A 19,941-nucleotide genomic window follows, 5' to 3' on the forward strand; every position below is an offset into this window, starting at 1 on the left:
GCTTCCTGCACATACACATACTCTGAACATAACCCTCCTCCTCTGTCTCCCTGGAGACCCTCTCTAGGTGGGAGTGGCTCCTGACACCACCCAGTTTAACAGGCAGTGGACACCCACTTAACACCTGCTATTCTCTGTACTGTGCCCCCAGAGTGCCCCTGGGCTTTAGGAAGTGTAGTGTTTTTTTTTAAACAACAGACGTTTATTTCTCACTGTTCCAGAGGTCCAGGGGCTAGTAGGTTTGGTTTATAACGAGGGCCCTTTCTCAGGTGTGAAGACTTCCTGCTGTGTCCTCAGAGGGTGGAGAGAGTGACAGCTCTCTGGTCTGTCTTCCTCTGCTTCTGAGGACGCCAGCGTCATCTTGGGACCCCATCCTCATCACCTCATCACAACCTAATCACCCCCCAAAGGCCCCACCTCCAGATACCATCCCTTTGGGGGGTTAGGGTTTCAACATACAAATTTGGGGGTGACACATTCAGTCCATAACAGAGACATAGGAGATACGGGAACATAGAGATATTCCTTCTGGAACAGAAAGAATCACTTTTGTGACTACTTACTTAAGTATAGTTTTGATGGCACATTCTAGACCTCCAGAGGGTGGGGTTTTGCTGCTGACGCCTCTCGCCTCTACTTTTTTGTGTGACTCCTATATGAGCTTGATTATTTTTAGCAGCTTTCTCAAATACTTGGCCATCGCTCCCCAAACACGTATCAGAATTGCAATGGCAGTTTTTCCTTCTCTTGTTGATTTGGACTCGTTTCCAGGAGCAGACTAGGAAAGGCCTGAGCTACACACCATGTACTGTGAGTTCTCTTCTGTAGTTTCTTATTGTCTTTAATTTGTACTAAATGGCCTCACTCACTCAGACAGGTATGTGCAGAGCGTCCAGATTCTCTGGGTCCGGGGTGGTTGCTCCAAGGACCCCAGAGTCGGGCTCATGCGATGCCAGGCCCCTCATGACTCTCTCCTTTACAGACATAGAGGAGGTCCTCTGCATCTGTAAAGTTTCCTCGTGCTCTGTGAGTTTGCACACCTATAAATCAGGACGCCCGACAGCGGTTCTGCTCCAGGCACAGGGTCAGACAGGTCTTGGTCCTGAGCGAGCCCTGGGGCCGTAAGGACAGCGGGACGAAGCGTGGGAGCAGGACTCACCGCGAGCATCTTGGGGCGGCGGTGGATGCTGACCACACTGTCCCCACAGGTTCTTGAACAGCGTCGGCTCCTTCTTCCCGCCGATAGCGATGCTCACGTGGATGGTGTCCATGGCCAGCGTGGTCCGCAGGCTGCTTTACGAGCGGGAGATCCAGCTGGAGGAGGTGAACAGCTTGGGGGACGGGAGGGGGCGTTGGGGGGTTGGGGGTTGACGGCTGCCCCGTCACGGACGGGATGCCGCGTGCGCTTGGTTGGGTCCCGCCGTCCCAGGAGACTCGCTCTGCACGGAAGCCCAGGGCCCTGGCAGAGCTGCACAGGTGACACGTCTAGTCCGCCCAGGACAGGAAAGGAGGCTGAGGACGGGCCCACGAGAGTCCCTCACTCAGCAGTGTTTACGCGACCCAGACAAACACATGGACGGAATTCCCGTCTTTGTTTACGGCTGGAATTCTTTATGTACAGCTTTGCTGTCTTTGTCCCAGTGTCGTTAAAACTTGAAACTATCAGAACTGCTTTTAAGAATGAAAGTTCATAAAAGCGCCTGGTAAAGACCTGCCTTCCCGTTCAGCCGGGCAGACACGCTGGCACATGGTATCCACTCATTTATTAAAGCAAAGGAAAAGTGCAGAGAGTCACTCAGTTTCGACTAGAGTTGCACTGTTGTACAGCGTGGTGCTCACCTGTGTAGCACGAACGCATTCCTGGATTTCTGTGTTTCTTGCCCATCCAGCTGGGCCCCAGGTGTAAGGCCTGGGACTGGGCGTTGGTGGTGCTGAGCTCCCTGCCCGGGGCCACCAGCGTGGGGCGTGCATATGAATTGCTGTCACTGCCAAGTGACCAGCCCTACACCCTGGTGTATCACCATGTTATAGGTGAGCAAGTGGTCATTTCAGTGGATGGATTAATTTTAGTGTTATTACTTCAAACTGAATTACTTTGCAAAACACATTCTAGAACCTGAGCAGTCACCCCCGAAGTGAAGAGCTTAAGGCCCAGTGTTTCCCCCTTCATTTTTCTCTTTGTTGTTATTAAACAAAACCAACACAAACCAAATGACAAAAAAAAGAGGGAACAAAACCGACAAAAGCTCTATAAACCAGGAAAGGCAGCGAGACTGCGGCCGGTCAGGCTGGGGTCTGGGGTCTACTCCCCTTCGCAGCTGCCTTCTCACAGCTGTGAGGTTGTTCTCAGGCCACCTCGTCCCCCTTCTTCCCCTCCTCATGGCCAGCGACCTGCTCTGCAGGGGGTTCATTCGCATCAATGGCTGACTCTGGAGGAAACGTCCAGCGCGGCGTCTCCGAGGCCGTGTTTCCACACTGGCGCCCACAGGGAGGGATGAGCCCCGGCTCGCCTGTCACCCCGGCCGCACCTGCCCTGTCCTCTCTCAACCCCGTGATGACCGGTCCTCCCTGTGTGGACAGTATGTGAAGATGATGGGCCTGTCCCCCGCCGTCCACTTGCTGGCCCGGCTCCCGGAGCACGGGGCCAAGCTGACGGTGAGCCGCGCCGCCCTGGCCCTCATCCTCGGGGTCAGCGGCGTCTTCACCTCCAGCAGCACCTGGATGGCGTCCTCTTCCTCCTGGACTCCGGGGTGTCGGTGGTCACACTGAGCTACCTGCTGAGCGCATCCTTCGGCCGGGCGAGCTCGGCCGCCCTGTGCAGCTTCCTGCCCTACATCGTGTCGGCCTGCAGGCCTCCCTGGTCGGTGCGTTGTTTTGTGAAACCGCAGAACGAGGCTGCCGTGTACCCCGCGGCACGTTTCAGTGCATCACTGTCGGGTGTGTGGGGCTTCCCCATCTCGCCGGTGTGAACCCACCCTCAGCTGCAGCCTCGCGGTGGTGGGCCCACTGACACCACGGACGGTTTGCTGAGGGGCGGCCCATGGAAAACGTGTTTTTCATGGAATAGGGACTCTCCTCTGAAGACTTGGAGAAATCGGGAGCGTCCTAAAGGAAGCGCATGACTTCAGTTTCTCTTTGTTTCACACATGGAAGGAAGCAGATCTCCAAAGCTATTTTAGAAGTAAAAAATAAGCATTTTTTTGGGAAGCATCACAAATTACATCACATTAGCTGGAAAGATCTCTCCGTTGGCAGTGTCAGAGTCACCTATCCATTTAGAATGTACCTCCCCAAAAGCATTAGAATATGTCCAAGTCTGTGCTATAAATACGTAGAAGACAGAAACTCATCCATTCTTGGTGACTGTTACCTGGTGAGCTCAGTGCCAACACACAGTAGGGTCACACAGTACACGGCACTGGGACACACAGTAGGGTCACACAGTACACGGCACTGGGACACACAGTAGGGACACAGTACACAGCACTGGGACACACAATAGGGACACACAGTACACAGCACTAGGACGCCCAGTAGGGACACAGTACCCAACACTGGCACACAGTAGGGTCAGCACTGGGACACACAGTAGGGCCAGCACTGGGTCACACAGCAGGGACACAGTACACAGCACTGGAACACAGTACACAGTACTGGGACACACAGCAGGGACATAGTACACAGCACTGGGACACACAGCAGGGACACACAGTACGTTGGAAGGGATGGTGGAGCCACGTCTCAGGGCCTGCGTCACAGGCCTGTCATCACGTAAACATCCCTGAGCTCAAGGGCAGGGCACGTCCTCATGGCACCCTGTGGGGAGTGTGACTGGAGTCCCTGAGGGAGAATCTGGGGTGGGACCAGGTGGGAGAAGTCAGAGAGAGAGAGACAGTCGCTGTATGTTTTCACTCAAAGGCGGAATCTAAAATATCCAGCAGACGACCGAATATAACAAAACAGAAGCCGACTCACAGATACAGAGAGCAAACTAGTAGTGGGTACGGGGGAGGGGTGGAGGGAGGGGCACGATAGGGTAGGGAGTGAGAGGTGCAAAGTACTAGGTATGAAATAAATGTTCCGACGATGTGACGTGCAGGGCAGGGAATATAGCCACTGTTTTATTGTAACTTTATGTGGAAGATAATCTATGAAAACATCGAATCACTATGTTGTTCACTTGGACTAACAACTATACCTCAGTTATTAGAACAAAGCCGCCCAGGGTTGCCAGGGGGCCCCTGAGGCCTTCAGAGGTCACCCGTCCTGGGCCAGCCAGCCTCACTGCTGTGGGTGGGGTGAAGGTCTCTGCTCATTTCGGGCCTCGGGGTAAAATGCTTCCATGAAAGCCAAATTAACTCTTCTCCAGCACCAGTAAACCCTTCAGTCCGCCCTGGTTTCCACGGCTCGGCTCGTATGCCTAGATTTGCACGGTATTCATCAGTATGTTATCCAGTTTGGGTTAGTTTATGTCACACCGGTAGTCAGTAATTTTGTGTGTTAATTGGTTGTTTTCAGAATAATGAGAACAGCTGGGACCACTCAGTGCCCCCACCAGATATTCCTTACATACAGAAAAAGAGCCACTGACCACCCGGCCTGAATTTCAACAGATGTTTTTTGTTTTTTATTTCAATCCTTAGATTTAAGGTTTTATGTTTACAAAGTCTGATTTCCTTTTTACATGTTGAAATGGTTTCTAGCAAACAAAGGATCTAACTCTGGTACATTACATTTTTAAACGTAAGATACTTTTCCAATGAGCTTCCTTTTTTTTAAACACCAGACCTCGCTGCTGGAAATGAAATCACATTTTCCTCCAATGCGCCCTCTTCTCGTGTGCAGTCTCCATCAGTCTGTCTGCAGTGTGCTCCAGAGCGTTCACTTAATAAAAATACATAGGAAATTGCTCTATTCCATTTGCCACTGTTTTGTGTTATACATTTCTGTGTACAGTGCATTGGATTTACCACACTTCAAGCACTGCAGTAAAGAGCGATAATTCCTTTTAACATTAAAAACTGTCTTGTTATTATGCTTTTCGGAACAGGCTGATGCGCGGCCCAGTCTTGGGCTCAGATGTGGAGTGGCCGCCTGGAGTGATGGTTTGGCATCATTAAGAGCCTGAATGTGCTGTGGTTTCGTTATTTGAACTTAGGGCTGTCGACTTCCTGTGGCCCAATCGGGCACTAACTTGCAGTTTTTCTCTTCTCCCCCTCCATCTGCAAGCAGTACCTCCTCTCCACAACTGCCTTTAGACAAGGAGTACTTTTGGTTACATTCCTGGAAGGGCAAGAGGCAGGTAAGAGGATGCAGATTTTAAAAATGTGACTCAGGTTTTTGGAAATTTAGTTATCGTGTTGCAGGCGATACAGTAGAGAGCATTAGTTACAAAGCGGAAGGTTTGGAAGGAGATCCTTGCGTTGGTTTAGCTGATGTAAACACCTCCCTCCATCCAGTTACCCTGGTTTTAGGAACAAGGACAATCCTGGCCTCCTGTGCTCCAGGTTGGCCGCCCAGCCAGTGCCTGGGGCTACCCCGTGACACCCCTGAAACACACTTGGTCAATTAGTGACCCTCGGAATTCTCCCCTGAACGGGCCGTGCAGGGTCTCGTCTCTTAGACAGTTATTGAGCTGCAGTCTGTCTTCCTGGATTTCCTGCCCACTGTTCCTGGTTTCTCTTTCTAACCACCTCTTTCACATGACAGCTGTTTATATACCTCCAGGGTTTCTGGATCCTTCTTGAACCCATGATCCAGAAGGAGATCTAACCAGCATAGAGCAATTATCTCTCCTCTTTTCTCTGTATTTTATTCCTATTAATTCAGCCTACAATAATTAAAAAAAAAATTTGTTGGCAACGTTTTCCACTTATATTGAGATTTTGTCAACTAAAACCCTAGACCAGAACAGACACATATTTCTTAGATGTTTATATAGCTTTTTGTGGTGTGTTTTTGAAAACACAGGGAAAATACATGCCATGTATGAAACTGAACTCCAGATAGCATTACATTAGCTCATTAATTTGTGCCAGTCCTGAAATTCTCCGACTTTTCTGTAAAACATGTTGAACTGTTCTGAACGATACTACACTAAAAATGAATTAAAACAGGTGAGTAATCCTGAAATGACCTATCCTGAATTCTTCAAACTGATTTTTAAACAAAATTGGATCATAAGGATATGGCAGAAAAATGGTCACTGTTAGATTCTTTGAATATTTTGGACCAAATTCCAACAAGTACACAATGTTAAAACATTTATTTTATCGAGTTCTAGGTTAGTACCATAGGAAAATTGAGAAAGATGAATATTTTTCTTAAAACAAATTATATTTTAATCCAGCAATAACTTGCAAACATACTGTAATAAGAGAATGATTCTTTCCTATTGCAGATCCTATATATCCTGTTTATATGTTTTCCAAGAGGGAGAAGAATAGTATAATTTAGAGTTTGGGTTCTCAAGGAGCCGTCATCTTTTTTTAAAACATGCTTATTTTCCCTAAATATAGATTGTTTTAGTTAAGCAAGTAATATATATAGTATATATATATATATATATATATATATGTATATATATATATACATATATATATAGTATATATATATGTGTATATCTATATATATATACATATATATAGATATATATACCATATAGATAGTATATAGATATAAGTAAGGCAAACTTTAAACTTTTTAAAATGTTAGGTATTCAGGCATTGATAATGACCACCCACCTGCTGTCCCTGAATCAGGGAGAGATGAAGCTACCATTTCACAGGAGGTACAGGGCCCATGGCCTTGACCTTCCTTTTGCTTTAGTTGTGCTCAGCTTTGCCTCCAGAACTGATGAATTCACCTCACCAAAGTCTGCCTGAAAGAGGATGAGCAGCTCTGACTCTGACCTTACTCTTCCTTCCAGGGATTCAGTGGGATAATATGTACCAGTCTCTGGAACTAGTGGGCATGACATTTGGCTGGGTTTGCTGGATGATTCTGTTTGATTCAGGCCTTTACTTCTTATGTGGATGGTACTTGAACAACTTGATTCCTGGTAAGAATTCTGCACTTTATAAGATGACAAAATCAACTTAAAAAACAGTTTGAACTGATGTATGTGAACATTAAGATAATTATTTATTCTTTAAATAAGACATCAGAAAGGGAGTTGATAGGATGTGTTTTATTTTATTTTTATTTTTTTTTAAAATTTATTTAATTAATTAATTGATTTATTTTTGGCTGCATTGGGTCTTCATTGCTGCATGCGGGCTTTCTCTAGTTGCGGCGAGCGGGGGCTGCTCTTCATTGCGGTGCACGGGCTTCTCATTGTGGTGGCTTCTCTTGTTGTGGAGCACGGGCTCTAGGCATGCAGGCTTCAGTAGTTGTGGCGTGTGGGCTCAGTAGTTGTGGCGTGTGGGCTCAGTAGTTGTGGCTCGCGAGCTCTAGAGCACAGGCTCGGTAGTTGTGGCGCACGGGCTTAGTTGCTCCACGGCATGTGGGATCTTCCCGGACCAGGTCTCGAACCTGTGTCCCCTGCACTGGCAGGAGGACTCTTAACCACTGCACCACCAGGGAAGCCCAGGCCGTGTTTTAAAGGGAGCTGTGGATGCTTGAGGAAAAGGTGGTGCTTCTGAATCCTGACAGCACCGACCCTGTGAGGACAGGTGCTAGAGGGGCCTACTGAGCTCACCACGCAGCTCCCCAGCAGGGGCTTCCTGAAGACGGAACAGCAGACACCCTGATTCCCCAGATCCTGTGTCTGAGGAACCCGGGGGTGAGGAGGTGAGGGCAGGAGAGTCTGGGCCCCTGGAGATCGAGGTCAGGGGTTCAGAGAGTGCCATGCAGCAGGAATGAAAGGACCTCATTCTCAGCCAGGTCAGCGGGTGGCAGGACCTGGAGGGAAGCTGGGCTGGGAACGAGGCAACTGAGTGGGGGGGTGGGGGTCGGCAGCCCCTCCAAACCAGAGCGTCAGCGGCGTCCTGTGTGGAGGTGGTGAAGTGCCTTGTTCTTGTAGAATTGTTTTTAATTTTTATTTTATCATTATTATTATTTTTTTAACCGTGCCACATGGCATGTGGGATCTTAGTTCTCCCACCAGGGATTGAACCCGCCCCCCCTGCAGTGGAAGTGAGGAGTCTTAGCCATTGGACCGCCAGGGAAGTCCTGAATTTTTTTATTTTTTAAAGAATCTTAGTTCCCTCTCCTCTTCTACCTGAATCATTTCTAGATTTTTATCTTTGAGCTCAGTAATTCTTCCATATGCTCTATTTCCAGAGCTTTCTATTGCATTCTTCCTCGCATTTACTGTTTGGTTCTTTTTTAGAGTTTCAGTCTCTTTGGCGAAGTGTTACTTTTGTTCATTAATTTTATTCCTGAGCTCATTAAACTGCCTTTCTGAGTCTTCTTACAGCTCGTGGAGTTTCTTCTTGACAGCTATTTTGAATTCTCTATCAGTTAGATCACAAACTTCTGTGACTTTAAGTTTGGTTTCTGGAGAATTGTCACTTTTCTCTCTGTGCTGTCATGTTATGGTTTTTTGTGGAGCTGGATGAATTTCTCCTCTGCTGGCACACTTGAAGTAGTGAACACCTTTTTTATTTTGGTAAAGCATTTTTTAACTTTGATTCTAACAGTTCAACAGATTGGTGATTAGAGGCCCTTTTTTGTTTTTTCAGTAGGTGGTGCTGTAGCTCAAGTTTTTGGTTTCTCTTATCTGAGCAGCCCCTGGCTGCATTTGAGACTCAGAACTTCCCACCCGTCCAAGGCCTCTGCCAGAGGTGTCCCCACTGCCCTTGTTCCTGCTCTTTGCGTCTCTGGAGTCCTGTTTCCTTCTGCCACTGGCATTGCCACTGGGGGGCACCAGGTTGGAGGATGCCTCCCCTGCATCCCAGGTGGCCTGGCATGGCGAGGGGGGGCGGAGGGAGGGGCCTGGGTGGCAGGTGTCTCCCCCAGGTCTGGGGTTGTCAGACGGGGCGGCTGGAGTCATGGGTGCCACCGTGGCTGAAGGGCCCGGGGTTGTCGGCGCCGTTCTGTGGCTGTGGGCGCCTCTGTGCTGCGAGCCTGGGATCCTGTGCCCCACCTCCCAGGTGCTGTGGTTCTCCGGGCTGTGGGCTCAGCTGTTGTGGCCCCAGTGGGGACGGGGATCGCAGGCCCCGCCTCCTCTATACCTTCAGACAGGCAGGTGTGAGGGTCTCTCCAGGGTCCTGGTGTACTGGGCAGAAGAACCTTTGCTGAGTCGTGGGTGTTTTACGAATTGCACATTGAAGGGGGTGGACAGAGGGAGCATATCGTGCCCCCGTGGTGCTGACTTTGAATCAAAGTTGGCATTTTTAATCGAGGAGAAAAGATACGTAATTCAGTCAATCTATTAGGGAGAAGATGTTTTGCTCATTCATAAATTCATCAAAATAAGTAGCATTAAAAATAATGAAGAAATAGGAAAAGTATGATTTTAAAGAGAGGGAAGGCCTTTGAAAACATCATGCCAAGGACATAAGCAATAAAAATCACTAGTTTTCATCATAAGAATTTAAATGAATATTTCAAAGTTTCCAAAGAAAAATGGCAATATGCTTTGCAAAGTTATGAAAGAAAATTGAAATTCTCAGGTCAAAGTTTAAAAACATAATTCTCAGAGGAAATCCTAGCAAATAACTTGAACCAATCATTTATTAAAAAGGAAAGTTTATATTTAGTGAATTTATAAAAAGGTTTAATGAGCACGCAGGAGCATAAATTTGCACATACATGGAAGACAATTTTTTTTCTCTATGATAAAAATTACAATAACTAGTACAGGAGATAGACTGTAAAAATTGACTGTATGGTTTTTTTTTTTTTCTCAGAATGCTAAATGATTTAAGAAGAGGAAAAGATTGGAGGGGTGGTGGTGCATACAACAGCGTAGAAGAGAGAGAGACATGTTTTCGGAGCAAAGCAGCCTGGTGTTGGCCGAAAGAGTTTACTTCAGCGGTTTTGTCGATGAAATGCTCTTTCTTCCCACTCTTCCTTTAAAAAGTGTGAGAGGCTTGGTTCTGTCTTCCCGGAGGAACTGAAAGAACAGACCCTTGAGTGAAATGTGGACGTGCTGCGAGCAGGTATCTTTCGAAAGGTGACGATGTGCCCTGGAGGCGAGATGGACCGCGCATGTGCGCTGAGATCCACCGGTTTTGAGCTGGTCCTGTCTGCTCGGCGCTCCCGCCCGGCTCCTGAGAACTCACGTGTGTGTTCCCCCTCTCCTCTCATCCCGGTCTGTGCCCGTCCCGCCACCTCCTGGCTCTGCTTCCTGCTCCAGTGATGAGTTTGCATGTTGGGCTTGTAGAGAGATGTGGTCCTTCTTGTTTGGACCTCCGGATCTCCTCAGAATGAGGTTTTCACTAATTTTCCAAGTTTTGCTGCTTCTGGCAACTCTGGACACTGGGAACCAATGATCTAGCCATAGGCTGTGTCCAGTTCCCCAAGCACTGCCTCGAGGGAGGGGAGGTTTGATGAATGGGTGCAGGGTGGAGAGGTGATGTGACCACGACTTTCCAGAAGATGCCCTGGAGACTAGGGTCTGGGAGTTGGTAGAGAAAGCTCAGGGGCAGGACAGACCAGAGAGATGCTGCCACCAGAAGAGGCTTCTTGCAAGAGCAGCAAACACCCAAAGCACTGAGCCCAGAAGAATTGAAAGCAGGGTCTCAGAGAGATATTGGGGCATCCACGTGCATAGCAACGTTGTTCACAGTGGCCAGAACGTGGAAGCAGCCCAAGTGTCTATCGCTGAATGAATGTGTAAATAAAGTGTGGTCTATACATGCAATGGAATGTCATTCAGCCTTAAAAAAGAAGGAAATTCTGACACTTGCTACAAGATGAATGAACCTTGAAGATATTATATGCTAAATGAAATAAACAGTTACAAAGGGATAAATTCTGTATGATTCTGCTTATATGAAATACCTAGTGTGATGGTTAATTTTATGTGTCAACTTGACTGAACTAAAAGATGCCCAGATAGCAAGTGAAACATGATGCTGGGTATGTCTGTGAAGGTGTTTCCAGAAGAAATTAGAATGAGTGGCCCTCAGCAATATGGGTGGGCATCCCCCAAGCTGCCCAGGGTCTGAACAGAACAGAAAGGCACAGGAAAGGTGAATTTTCCCCGTGCTTAAGCTGGAGCATCTCTCTTCTCCTGTCCTTGGATGCTGAAGTGCCTGGTTCTTGGGCCTTCAGACTCAGACCAGGACTTGTACTAGCAGCCCGCCCTGGTTCTCAGGCCTTCGGGTTCAGACTAGAATCGCACCACTGGCTCTCCTGGGCCTCCAGCTTGCAGATGGCTGATGGTGGGACTTCTCAGCCTCCATGATTGCATGAGCCCAATGCGTCACAGTAAACTTCTGTCTATGGACACACACACACACGTATGTATATATGTCTCCTTGATTCTGTTTCTCTGGAGATTGCTGAGTGACATACCTGCAGTAGCCAACTCATGGAGACAGAAGGTAGAATGGGGGTCACTAGGGGCTGGAGGAGGGGAGGGTGGGGATTGGTGTTCAGATGGTACAAGGTGAAAGCAGTTCTGGAGGTGGTTACACAGCAGTGTGAATGTACTTCACATCCCTGAATTGTTTTCTTAAACATGGTTAAGGTGGTAACTTGTGTGATACGTACTTTACGATAGTTAAAAAAAAAAAGACTGAGCCCTTGAGGGACGTGTCTGGTGCTCACAAGTCCCACTTTGTAGATCATGTTTCAGGGGGAGAAAAGGGAGCTTGGGTGAGCTCATGGAGGAGTGGAAGTTGGCCCAGAAAAGCTGAGCGATGGGGGGAATGCTGGTTGGTGAGGAAGCGCTGAGTCATCCCTTATCATGTGAGTCAGCAGACTATCAGCCAAGCTGGCGGTTCCTAGAGAGCATTTTATTTTTTTCTGAAAGGTAAATCAGGTCAACTTGGGGCTCAGAAGGGAAGGGAAAGCTGTCTTCCTTGAGAGGCCAGGAGACCTAAGAGCCCAATTTGCTTATCTTTTGGAAGGACCAAGGCCACGAGGGCCACGTTGGGTCCGGGGTTTGCCGGCATCGGGTTGGGGGCCACTCTGGGTGGTTGAACTACTGGCTAGTTAGGAAGGCCAGAGCCTATTCCAAAATCAAAGATCAAAACTCCGAGATCTTTGTAACACAGGTATAAAAACAAAAAGACACAGTCGGCCAAAGATGGCAATACATATTTCTCCTGTTTTTAATCATGAAATTCCTGATGCTTCTGTTTCAAAAGTTAAAAGAACAATTGCAGTTGGTAATTTGTATATCCTTAAATAACACATAGTATTTATTTTCAACTTTGACAAAGTCTGCCAATAATAACAAAAAATAAAATTGCTAGAAAATATCGGTGGGCTCTCAGATCCGTAAGTAGTAATTACAATTTCTAGGTGCTCCCTGACTAAGTTTGCTCTCTTTAAGACAAATATTTTGTAACACACCCTTGACTCTCTTGAGATGAAATTCACAGATAATAAAGCTTACCTGCACACGTGATACCTGCAGATGATTTAAAAATTAGCGTAATGTCTTAACTGTAATATAAAAGAGAAAGGAAAAGTAATTCGTAATGAAATAATATACGAATTCTCAATGCTCAGCCATGACTTTATTAAAACACAAAATGAGGTAGGTACTCGGATGCTCGGAGTAAGTTTATATGTTTAAGGGAAGAAAAATGATCAAAGGGCTTCCCTGGTGGCGCAGTGGTTGAGAGTCTGCCTGCTAATGCAGGGGACATGGGTTCGAGCCCTGGTCTGGGAAGATCCCACATGCCGCGGAGCAACTGGGCCCGTGAGCCACAACTACTGAGCCTGCGTGTCTGGAGCTTGTGCTCCGCAACAAGAGAGGCCGCGACAGTGAGAGGCCTGCACTGCGATGAAGAGTGGCCCCCGCTCGCTGCAACTAGAGAAAGCCCTCGCACAGAAACGAAGACCCAACACAGCCAAAAATAAATAAATTAATTAATTTAAAAAAATGATCAGAAAGCATTTGGTACTAAAAGTAAAAGAAACAGAGGAGATAAAGATAGAGAGTAGAATAAAGCTAATACTCAGGTATGTAAGACTCACTTGTATATGATAAAAAAGATGGAAATAACTTTAATTAAAGTAGGAAAAATTAGACACAAATGGACCGGATGAAAGCATATTTGGGAAGTGATCTGGGTCTTATTTAAAAGTGTACGATCGGATGACCCCATGTCATCTCAGGGGGTTGATAGTGATGAAACGGCAGGTACATCCGTCTTATAATTCCACCCCACGTCAGGGCCTCCGTTCAGACTCTAGATTTTTAGACTTTGGTTATCATATTCTGTAGTCAGTGTCAGGAAATGGAGGGTAGACTGGACGAAAGAACAGTAATAAAGAGGGTTCATGGAGAAGACACGGGGAGATCCCTGGGAACAGCATCAGAATAAGATTGAAATCTAACAGGAAGCCTCCCTATGAATCATTTGAATGTGTAATTTTTATACAATGGATTTCTTATTGTGCTATAATGCTTATATGTATATATATATATATATAAAATGACAGCAACGTAAAATAGTTTTCAGAAAACCTTTATTAGTAAAATTTAGCGCATTCATGAAACTATGCTAACTTTAAGAGCATTTGGTTCCACGTTTGTTGGAAGCGTCTCAGCTCTAACATGTATCTGTGGGTCACGGGCTATGCCGTAGCCACAGCTGTGCTGAACCACAGACTCACACAGCGAGCTGGCATCACACCCATGATGGGATGAGGTTTTCTGAAATGATGAACAACTTCCCCATCAAATAATCTTCCACTGGGTTTTAAAGTGGTTGCATTCCTGGAAAATTCAGTGTGTAATGGAACTGCCCAGGAACTTTGGGTTTATGTGTCCTGCACTCGCGTGACCATAAGAGCTTGTCCCTTGCGTGAGGGCGTGCGGTGATCTCACAGGGTGCAGGCCAAGGACAGGTCTTTGCTGGGCTGGGTTCTGCGCCTTGTGGGACTCCTCCCTTCCCACATGCCTGCCCACTGGAGGGGATTTGTGCAGCCCTTAGTCACTCATCAGGCCTTTGCATTTTCTGTGTTTCTACTAATCTGACATCCTGGGCTTCCTGACTGTGGAGGGATGGCCCCCCAGGGCGAGCTAATCCCTGGAGACAGTGAAGGCTTTGCCCGTGGGCACGCCTTTCACACTCAAGACAGCCTCCGCTGCAGGTTCCCACACTCAGGCCACTGTCCCCTGCTCTCCTCACCCAGGCCAGGGCCAGGCAACCGGGGCAGCCCTGTGCCCAGAGCCCACGGGCATTACTCAGACTGGCCGGTCCTAAGCCTGCTCGCACTTTGCTGCCACGGAAACCACAATGGAGGCTGTTGCCCACGATTTCCCTGGCTTCCTCTGCCCCCCGACTGACCCTGCTGCTTCCCTGTGAGGCCCTGCAGGGTGAGGGACATCCCCTCCTCTTGAGAACTGTGACGACCAGAGACTCTGCTGGCCTCATTGTGCCTGAATAATAATAAAGTCTACGTTTAAAACTACCCGTTCACTCTGCCCACCCAAAGCCCCTCTTCCCACGTGTCCAAGACAGCCCTGGGGGCTCGTAGCCACTTGGGGATCAGGACAGTCACCGTATAAGGGTCTCCCCGGGTAGGAGGGTCTCCCCAGGTTGGGGGCAGGGTGGGAACTTCCTGTCTCTCTCACACACTCACACATGTATATACACCGCCACACCGGTGCTTTCTCTGCATTCCCTTGTGTTTTTGATGAAGCGATGGTGTAGGAACGCAGCCCAGTGTTTCCCAGGCTCAGTGTCAGATGGGGACGCCCTGCAGACCCAGTGTCACACATCACATGGTCTCCCTGCCTGCAGGCTCAGTGTCCCCTGCAGGGCCGTGCACTTCACTCAGCTCAGGAGCAAGCATCTGGTCCTCCCGGAGTTGGGAGTTTTGTTTCATAAACTCTCTTTATATGCCTCCAGTGGGATCGGATTCTGCCCTATCCGTCCAACATCCCCGGCTTCTTCTTTCGCCGCCGTCCGCTTGGGGGCAGCGCTGATCAGCCTCCCGGCTCCCTGGGCTCCGGTGTCCCCCCTCGGGCAGCAGAGCTCGGGAGGAACTGAGGGCCTTGGCATGCGTTAAAGTTCCCACAACACTTGGTAACGCGAGCAGGTGCCCAGAAATCAGGCGTGACTTTAGGAGCAAAAGCCCAGGGTGGAGGAGCGCTGAGTGGCCTCTGTGCCAACTGGGACTCGGCAGCTCCTCATCTGCTTAGGTTAATTAGGAGGATTTAAAAGTCCGGGCAGACCATTAATATTCAGTTTATCTCTAATCTGGTTTTCTAACTCGGCACGGCCTGCAGCCGGGACCCTGGCCCGGGCCTCGTGCACCAGACCTGGTCCACCCAGCGTCCCCCAGCGCTCGCCAGGCCTCTGGGGGCCTCCCCGCCTCTGTTGATCCACAGTCTGTTCCATCCCCAGCGTCTGACCCCGCCTGCTCTTCTACCAGGCGGTGCCCCTCCCACTGGCCGGGTTGTCTCCGGCGATCGCTCAGCCGGGGTGGGAAGCGGGGGTGGGGGTGGGGCTTCCAGCAGGAAACCGCTTCCCGAAGGCCAGAGGGAGAGAAGGCGCCGCCGGCCCCGTAGACCGGGTCTCCTGATGCGTTCGCTGCTCATCCTCTCCTTCTGTTTCCGCAAACGCATCATTCACACGAGTGTCCAGGACCTGACTCTCGCTCCCACTGGGTGGTTGAAGAGAGTGGGGCCCAGGAGCTGAGGCAGGCGAGGCTCCCTGCTGATTTGAAGCGGCAGCAGCCTGTGTGCAGTTGGGCAGGTGCCCCCAGAGGCCGCCCAGAGGTTCCCCGAGTGGCTTTTTTTTTATTATTATTTTTTTAGCAGCAATAATTTTATTAATAAAAATGAGAGCGATCGCTTACAGTATTTGCTTTGTCCGGTAAGTATCAACTCATTTAGGTACTTAATGCTCATTATCATCTCCATTTTTACGATAAGATAACTGAGACACAGAGAGGTTATTTAAAACTTAAATGGCAGAACTGAGATTCAGACTTAGTCTGGCACATAGCCAATGCCCTTAATGGCTACAGTGCCTTGCCTTTCGTTTGGCCTGAAGGATTGCGTTCCACCCAATTAAATAGGACATTCCAAAATGCTTTTCTTGATTTAGATTTTAAATACACAAAATCTCAGTAATATAAGGCCTAAAACATTTAGGAGAGTAGAACATGTTAATATAATTGCTTTTCGATAGAAGCTGAGAGGATTTGGCGTCATAATCTATATTATTGATGTTAATTTGCCACTCTAAGTCACCAATGCCTTTTTTTAAAATTTTTAAATTTCATTTATTTTTTTATACAGCAGCTTCTTATTAGTCATCCATTTTATACATATCAGTGTATACATGTCAATCCCAATCGCCCAACTCATTACACCCCCACCCCCACCCCCCACCCCCGCTTTCGCCCCTTGGCGTCTTTGTTCTCTACATCTGTGTATCAATTTCTGCCCTGCAAACCGGTTCATATGCGCCATTTTCCTAGGTTCCACATATATGTGTTAATATACGATATTTGTTTTTCTCTTTCTGACTTACTTTGCTCTGTATGAGTCTCTAGATCCATCCACATCTCTACAAATACCCAATTTCGTTCCTTTTATATGGCTGACTAAAATATATATATTTAGTGAGTACATATATATATTCCATTGTATATATGTACCACATCTTCTTTATCCATTCGTCTGTCGATGGGCATTTAGGTTGCTTCCATGACCTGGTTATTGTAAATAGAGCTGCAATGAACATTGGGGTGCATGTGTCTTTTTGAATTATGGTTTCCTCTGGGTATATGCCCAGTAGTGGGATTGCTGGGTCATATGGTAGTTCTATTTTTAGTTTTTTAAGGTACCTCCATACTGTTCTCCATAGTGGCTGTATCAATTTACATTCCCACCAACAGTGCAAGAGTGTTGCCTTTTCTCCACACCCTCTCCAGCATTTATTGTTTGTAGATTTTGTGATGATGCCCATTCTGACTGGTGTGAGGTGATACCTCATTATAGTTTTGATTTGCATTTCTCTAATAATTAGTGATGTTGAGCAGCTTTTCATGTGCTTCCTGGCCATCTGTATGTCTTCTTTGGAGAAATGCCTATTTAGGTCTTCTGCCCATTTTTTGATTGGGTTGTCTGTTTTTTTAATATTGAGCTGCATGAGCCGTTTGTATATTTTGGAGATTAATCCTTTGTCCATTGATTCATTTGCAAATATTTTCTCCCATTCTGAGGGTTGTCATTTCGTCTTGTTTGTAGTTTCCTTTGCTTTGCAAAAGCTTTTAAGTTTCATTAGGTCCCATTTTTTTATTTTTGTTTTTATTTCCATTACTCTAGGAGGTGGATCAAAAAAGATCTTGCTGTGATTTATGTCAAAGAGTGTTCTTCCTATGTTTTCCTCTAAGAGTTTTACAGTGTCCGGTCTTACATTTAGGTCTTTAATCCATTTTGAGTTTATTTTTGTGTATGGTGTTAGGGAGTGTTCTAATTTCATTCTTTTACATGTTGCTGTCCAGTTTTCCCAGCACCACTTATTGAAGAGACTGTCTTTTCTCCATTGTATATCCTTGCCTCCTTTGTCATAGATTAGTTGACCATAGGTGCGTGGGTTTACTCTGGGCTTTCTGTCCTGTTAGATTGAACTATATTTCTGTTTTTGTGCCAGTACCATATTGTCTTGATTACTCTGGCTTTGTAGTATACTCTGAAGTCAGGGAGTCTGATTCCTCCAGCTCCATTTTTTCCCCTCAAGACTGCTTTCACTATTCTGGGTCTTTTTTGTCTCCATACAAATTTTAAGATATTTTGTTCTAGTTCTGTAAAAAATGCCACTGGTAATTTGATAGGGTTTGCATTGAATCTGTAGATTGCTTTCTGTAGTACAGTCATTTTCACAATATTGATTCTTCCAATCCAAGAACATGGTATATCTCTCCATCTGTTGCTATCATATTTAATTTCTTTCATCAGTGTCTTATAGTTTTCTGCATACAGATTTTTGTCTCCCTAGGTAGGTTTATTCTTAGGTATTTTATTCTTTTTGTTGTAATGGTATATCAGAGTGTTTCCTTAATTTCTCTTTCAGACTTTTCGTTGTTAGTGTATAGGAATGCAAGAGATTTCTGTGCATTAATTTTGTATCCTGCAACTTTACCAAATTCATTGATTAGCTCTAGTAGTTTTCTGGTAGTATCTTTAGGATTCTCTATGTATAGTATGTCATCTGCAAACAGTAGCAGTTTTACTTCTTCTTTTCCAATTTGTATTCCTTTTATTTCTTTTTCTTCTCTGATTGCCATGGCTAAGACTTCCAAAACTATGTTGAATAATAGTGGTGAGAGTGGACATCCTTTTCTTGTTCCTCATCTTAGAGGAAATGCTTTCAGTTTTTCACCATTGAGCATGATGTTTGCTGTGAGTTTGTCATATATGGCCTTTATTATGTTGAGATAGGCTCCCTCTGTGCCCACTTTCTGGAGAGTTTTTATCGTAAATCGGTGTTAAATTTTGTCATAAGCGTTTTCTGCATCTATTGAGATGACCATATGGTTTTTATGCTTCACATTGATTTATTTGTGTATATTGAAGAATCCTTGCATCCCTGGGATAAATCTCACTTGATCATGGTGTATGATCCTTTTAATGTGTTTTTGGATTCTGTTTGCTAGTATTTTGTTGAGTATTTTTGCATCTATGATCATCAGTGATATTGGCTGTAGTTTTCCTTCTTTATGACATCTTTGTCTCTTTTGGTATCAGGGTGATGATGGCCTCATAGAATGAGTTTGGGAGTGTTCCTTCCTCTGCAATTTTTTGGAAGAGTTTGAGAAGGATGCGTGTTAGCTCTTCTCTAAGTGTTTGATAGAATTCACCTGTGAAGCCATCTGGTCCTGGACTTTTGTTTGTTGGAAGATTTTTAATCACTGTTTCAATTTCATTACCTGTGATTGGTCTGTTCATATTTTCTATTTCTTCCTGGTTCAGTCTTGGAAGGTTATACCTTTTTAAGAATTTGTCCATTTCTTCCAGGTTGTCCATTTCATTGGCATAGAGTTGCTTGTAGTATTTCTGCAGTGTCTGTTGTAACTTCTCCCTTTTCATTTCTAATTTTATTGATTTGAGTCCTCTCCCTCTTTTTCTTGATGAGTCTGGCTAATGGTTTATCAATTTTGTTTATCTTCTCAAAGAACCAGCTCTTAGTTTTATTGATCTTTGTTATTTTCTTTGTTTCTGTTTCATTTATTTCTGCTCTGATCTTTATGATTTCTTTCTTTCTGCTAACTTTGGGTTTTGTTTGTTCTTCTTTAGTGCCTTTAGGTGTAAGGTTAGATTGTTTATTTGAGATTTTTCTTGTTTCTTGAGTTCGGCTTGTATAGCTATAAACTTCCCTCTTAGAACTGCTTTTGCGACATCCCATAGGTTTTGGATCATCGTGTTTTCGTTGTCATTTGTCTCTAGGAATTTTATTTCCTCTTTGATATCTTCAGTGATCTCTTTGTTATTTGATAATGTATTGTTTAGCCTCCATGTGTTTGTATTTTTCACGTTTTTTTCCCAGTAATTAATTTGTAATTTCATAACGCTGTGGTCAGAAAAGATGTTTGATATGATTTCAATTTTGTTAAGCTTACTGAAGCTTGATTTGTGACTCAAGATGTGATCTATCCTGGAGAATGTTCCATGCACACTTGAGAAGAAAGTGTTATCTGCTGTTTCTGTGCGGAATGTCCTATAAATATCAAGTAAATCTATCTGGTCTGTTGTGTCATTTAAAGCTTGTGTTTCCTTATTAATCTTCTGTTTGAATGATCTGTCCATTGGTGTGAGTGAGGTGTTAAAGTCCCCTATTATTATTGTGTTACTGT

General features: G+C 46.0%; 1 protein-coding gene across 1 annotated transcript in view; it reads left to right on the forward strand.

Annotated features, from left to right (window-relative positions):
- ABCA13 (ATP binding cassette subfamily A member 13) overlaps nt 1-19,941 on the forward strand; it is a 262,933-nt gene that overhangs the window by 83,729 nt on the left and 159,263 nt on the right. Inside the window, 5 exon segments of the mRNA XM_029233962.1 lie at nt 1,209-1,323; nt 2,581-2,725; nt 2,728-2,937; nt 5,201-5,302; nt 6,929-7,060. Coding sequence (XP_029089795.1) covers nt 1,209-1,323; nt 2,581-2,725; nt 2,728-2,937; nt 5,201-5,302; nt 6,929-7,060 — 704 coding nt within the window.

Source organism: Monodon monoceros, unplaced genomic scaffold, assembly GCF_005190385.1.
Source record: "Monodon monoceros isolate NGI ecotype Baffin Bay Population unplaced genomic scaffold, NGI_Narwhal_1 Super_Scaffold_2, whole genome shotgun sequence".
NCBI classification, from domain to species: Eukaryota; Metazoa; Chordata; class Mammalia; order Artiodactyla; family Monodontidae; genus Monodon; species Monodon monoceros.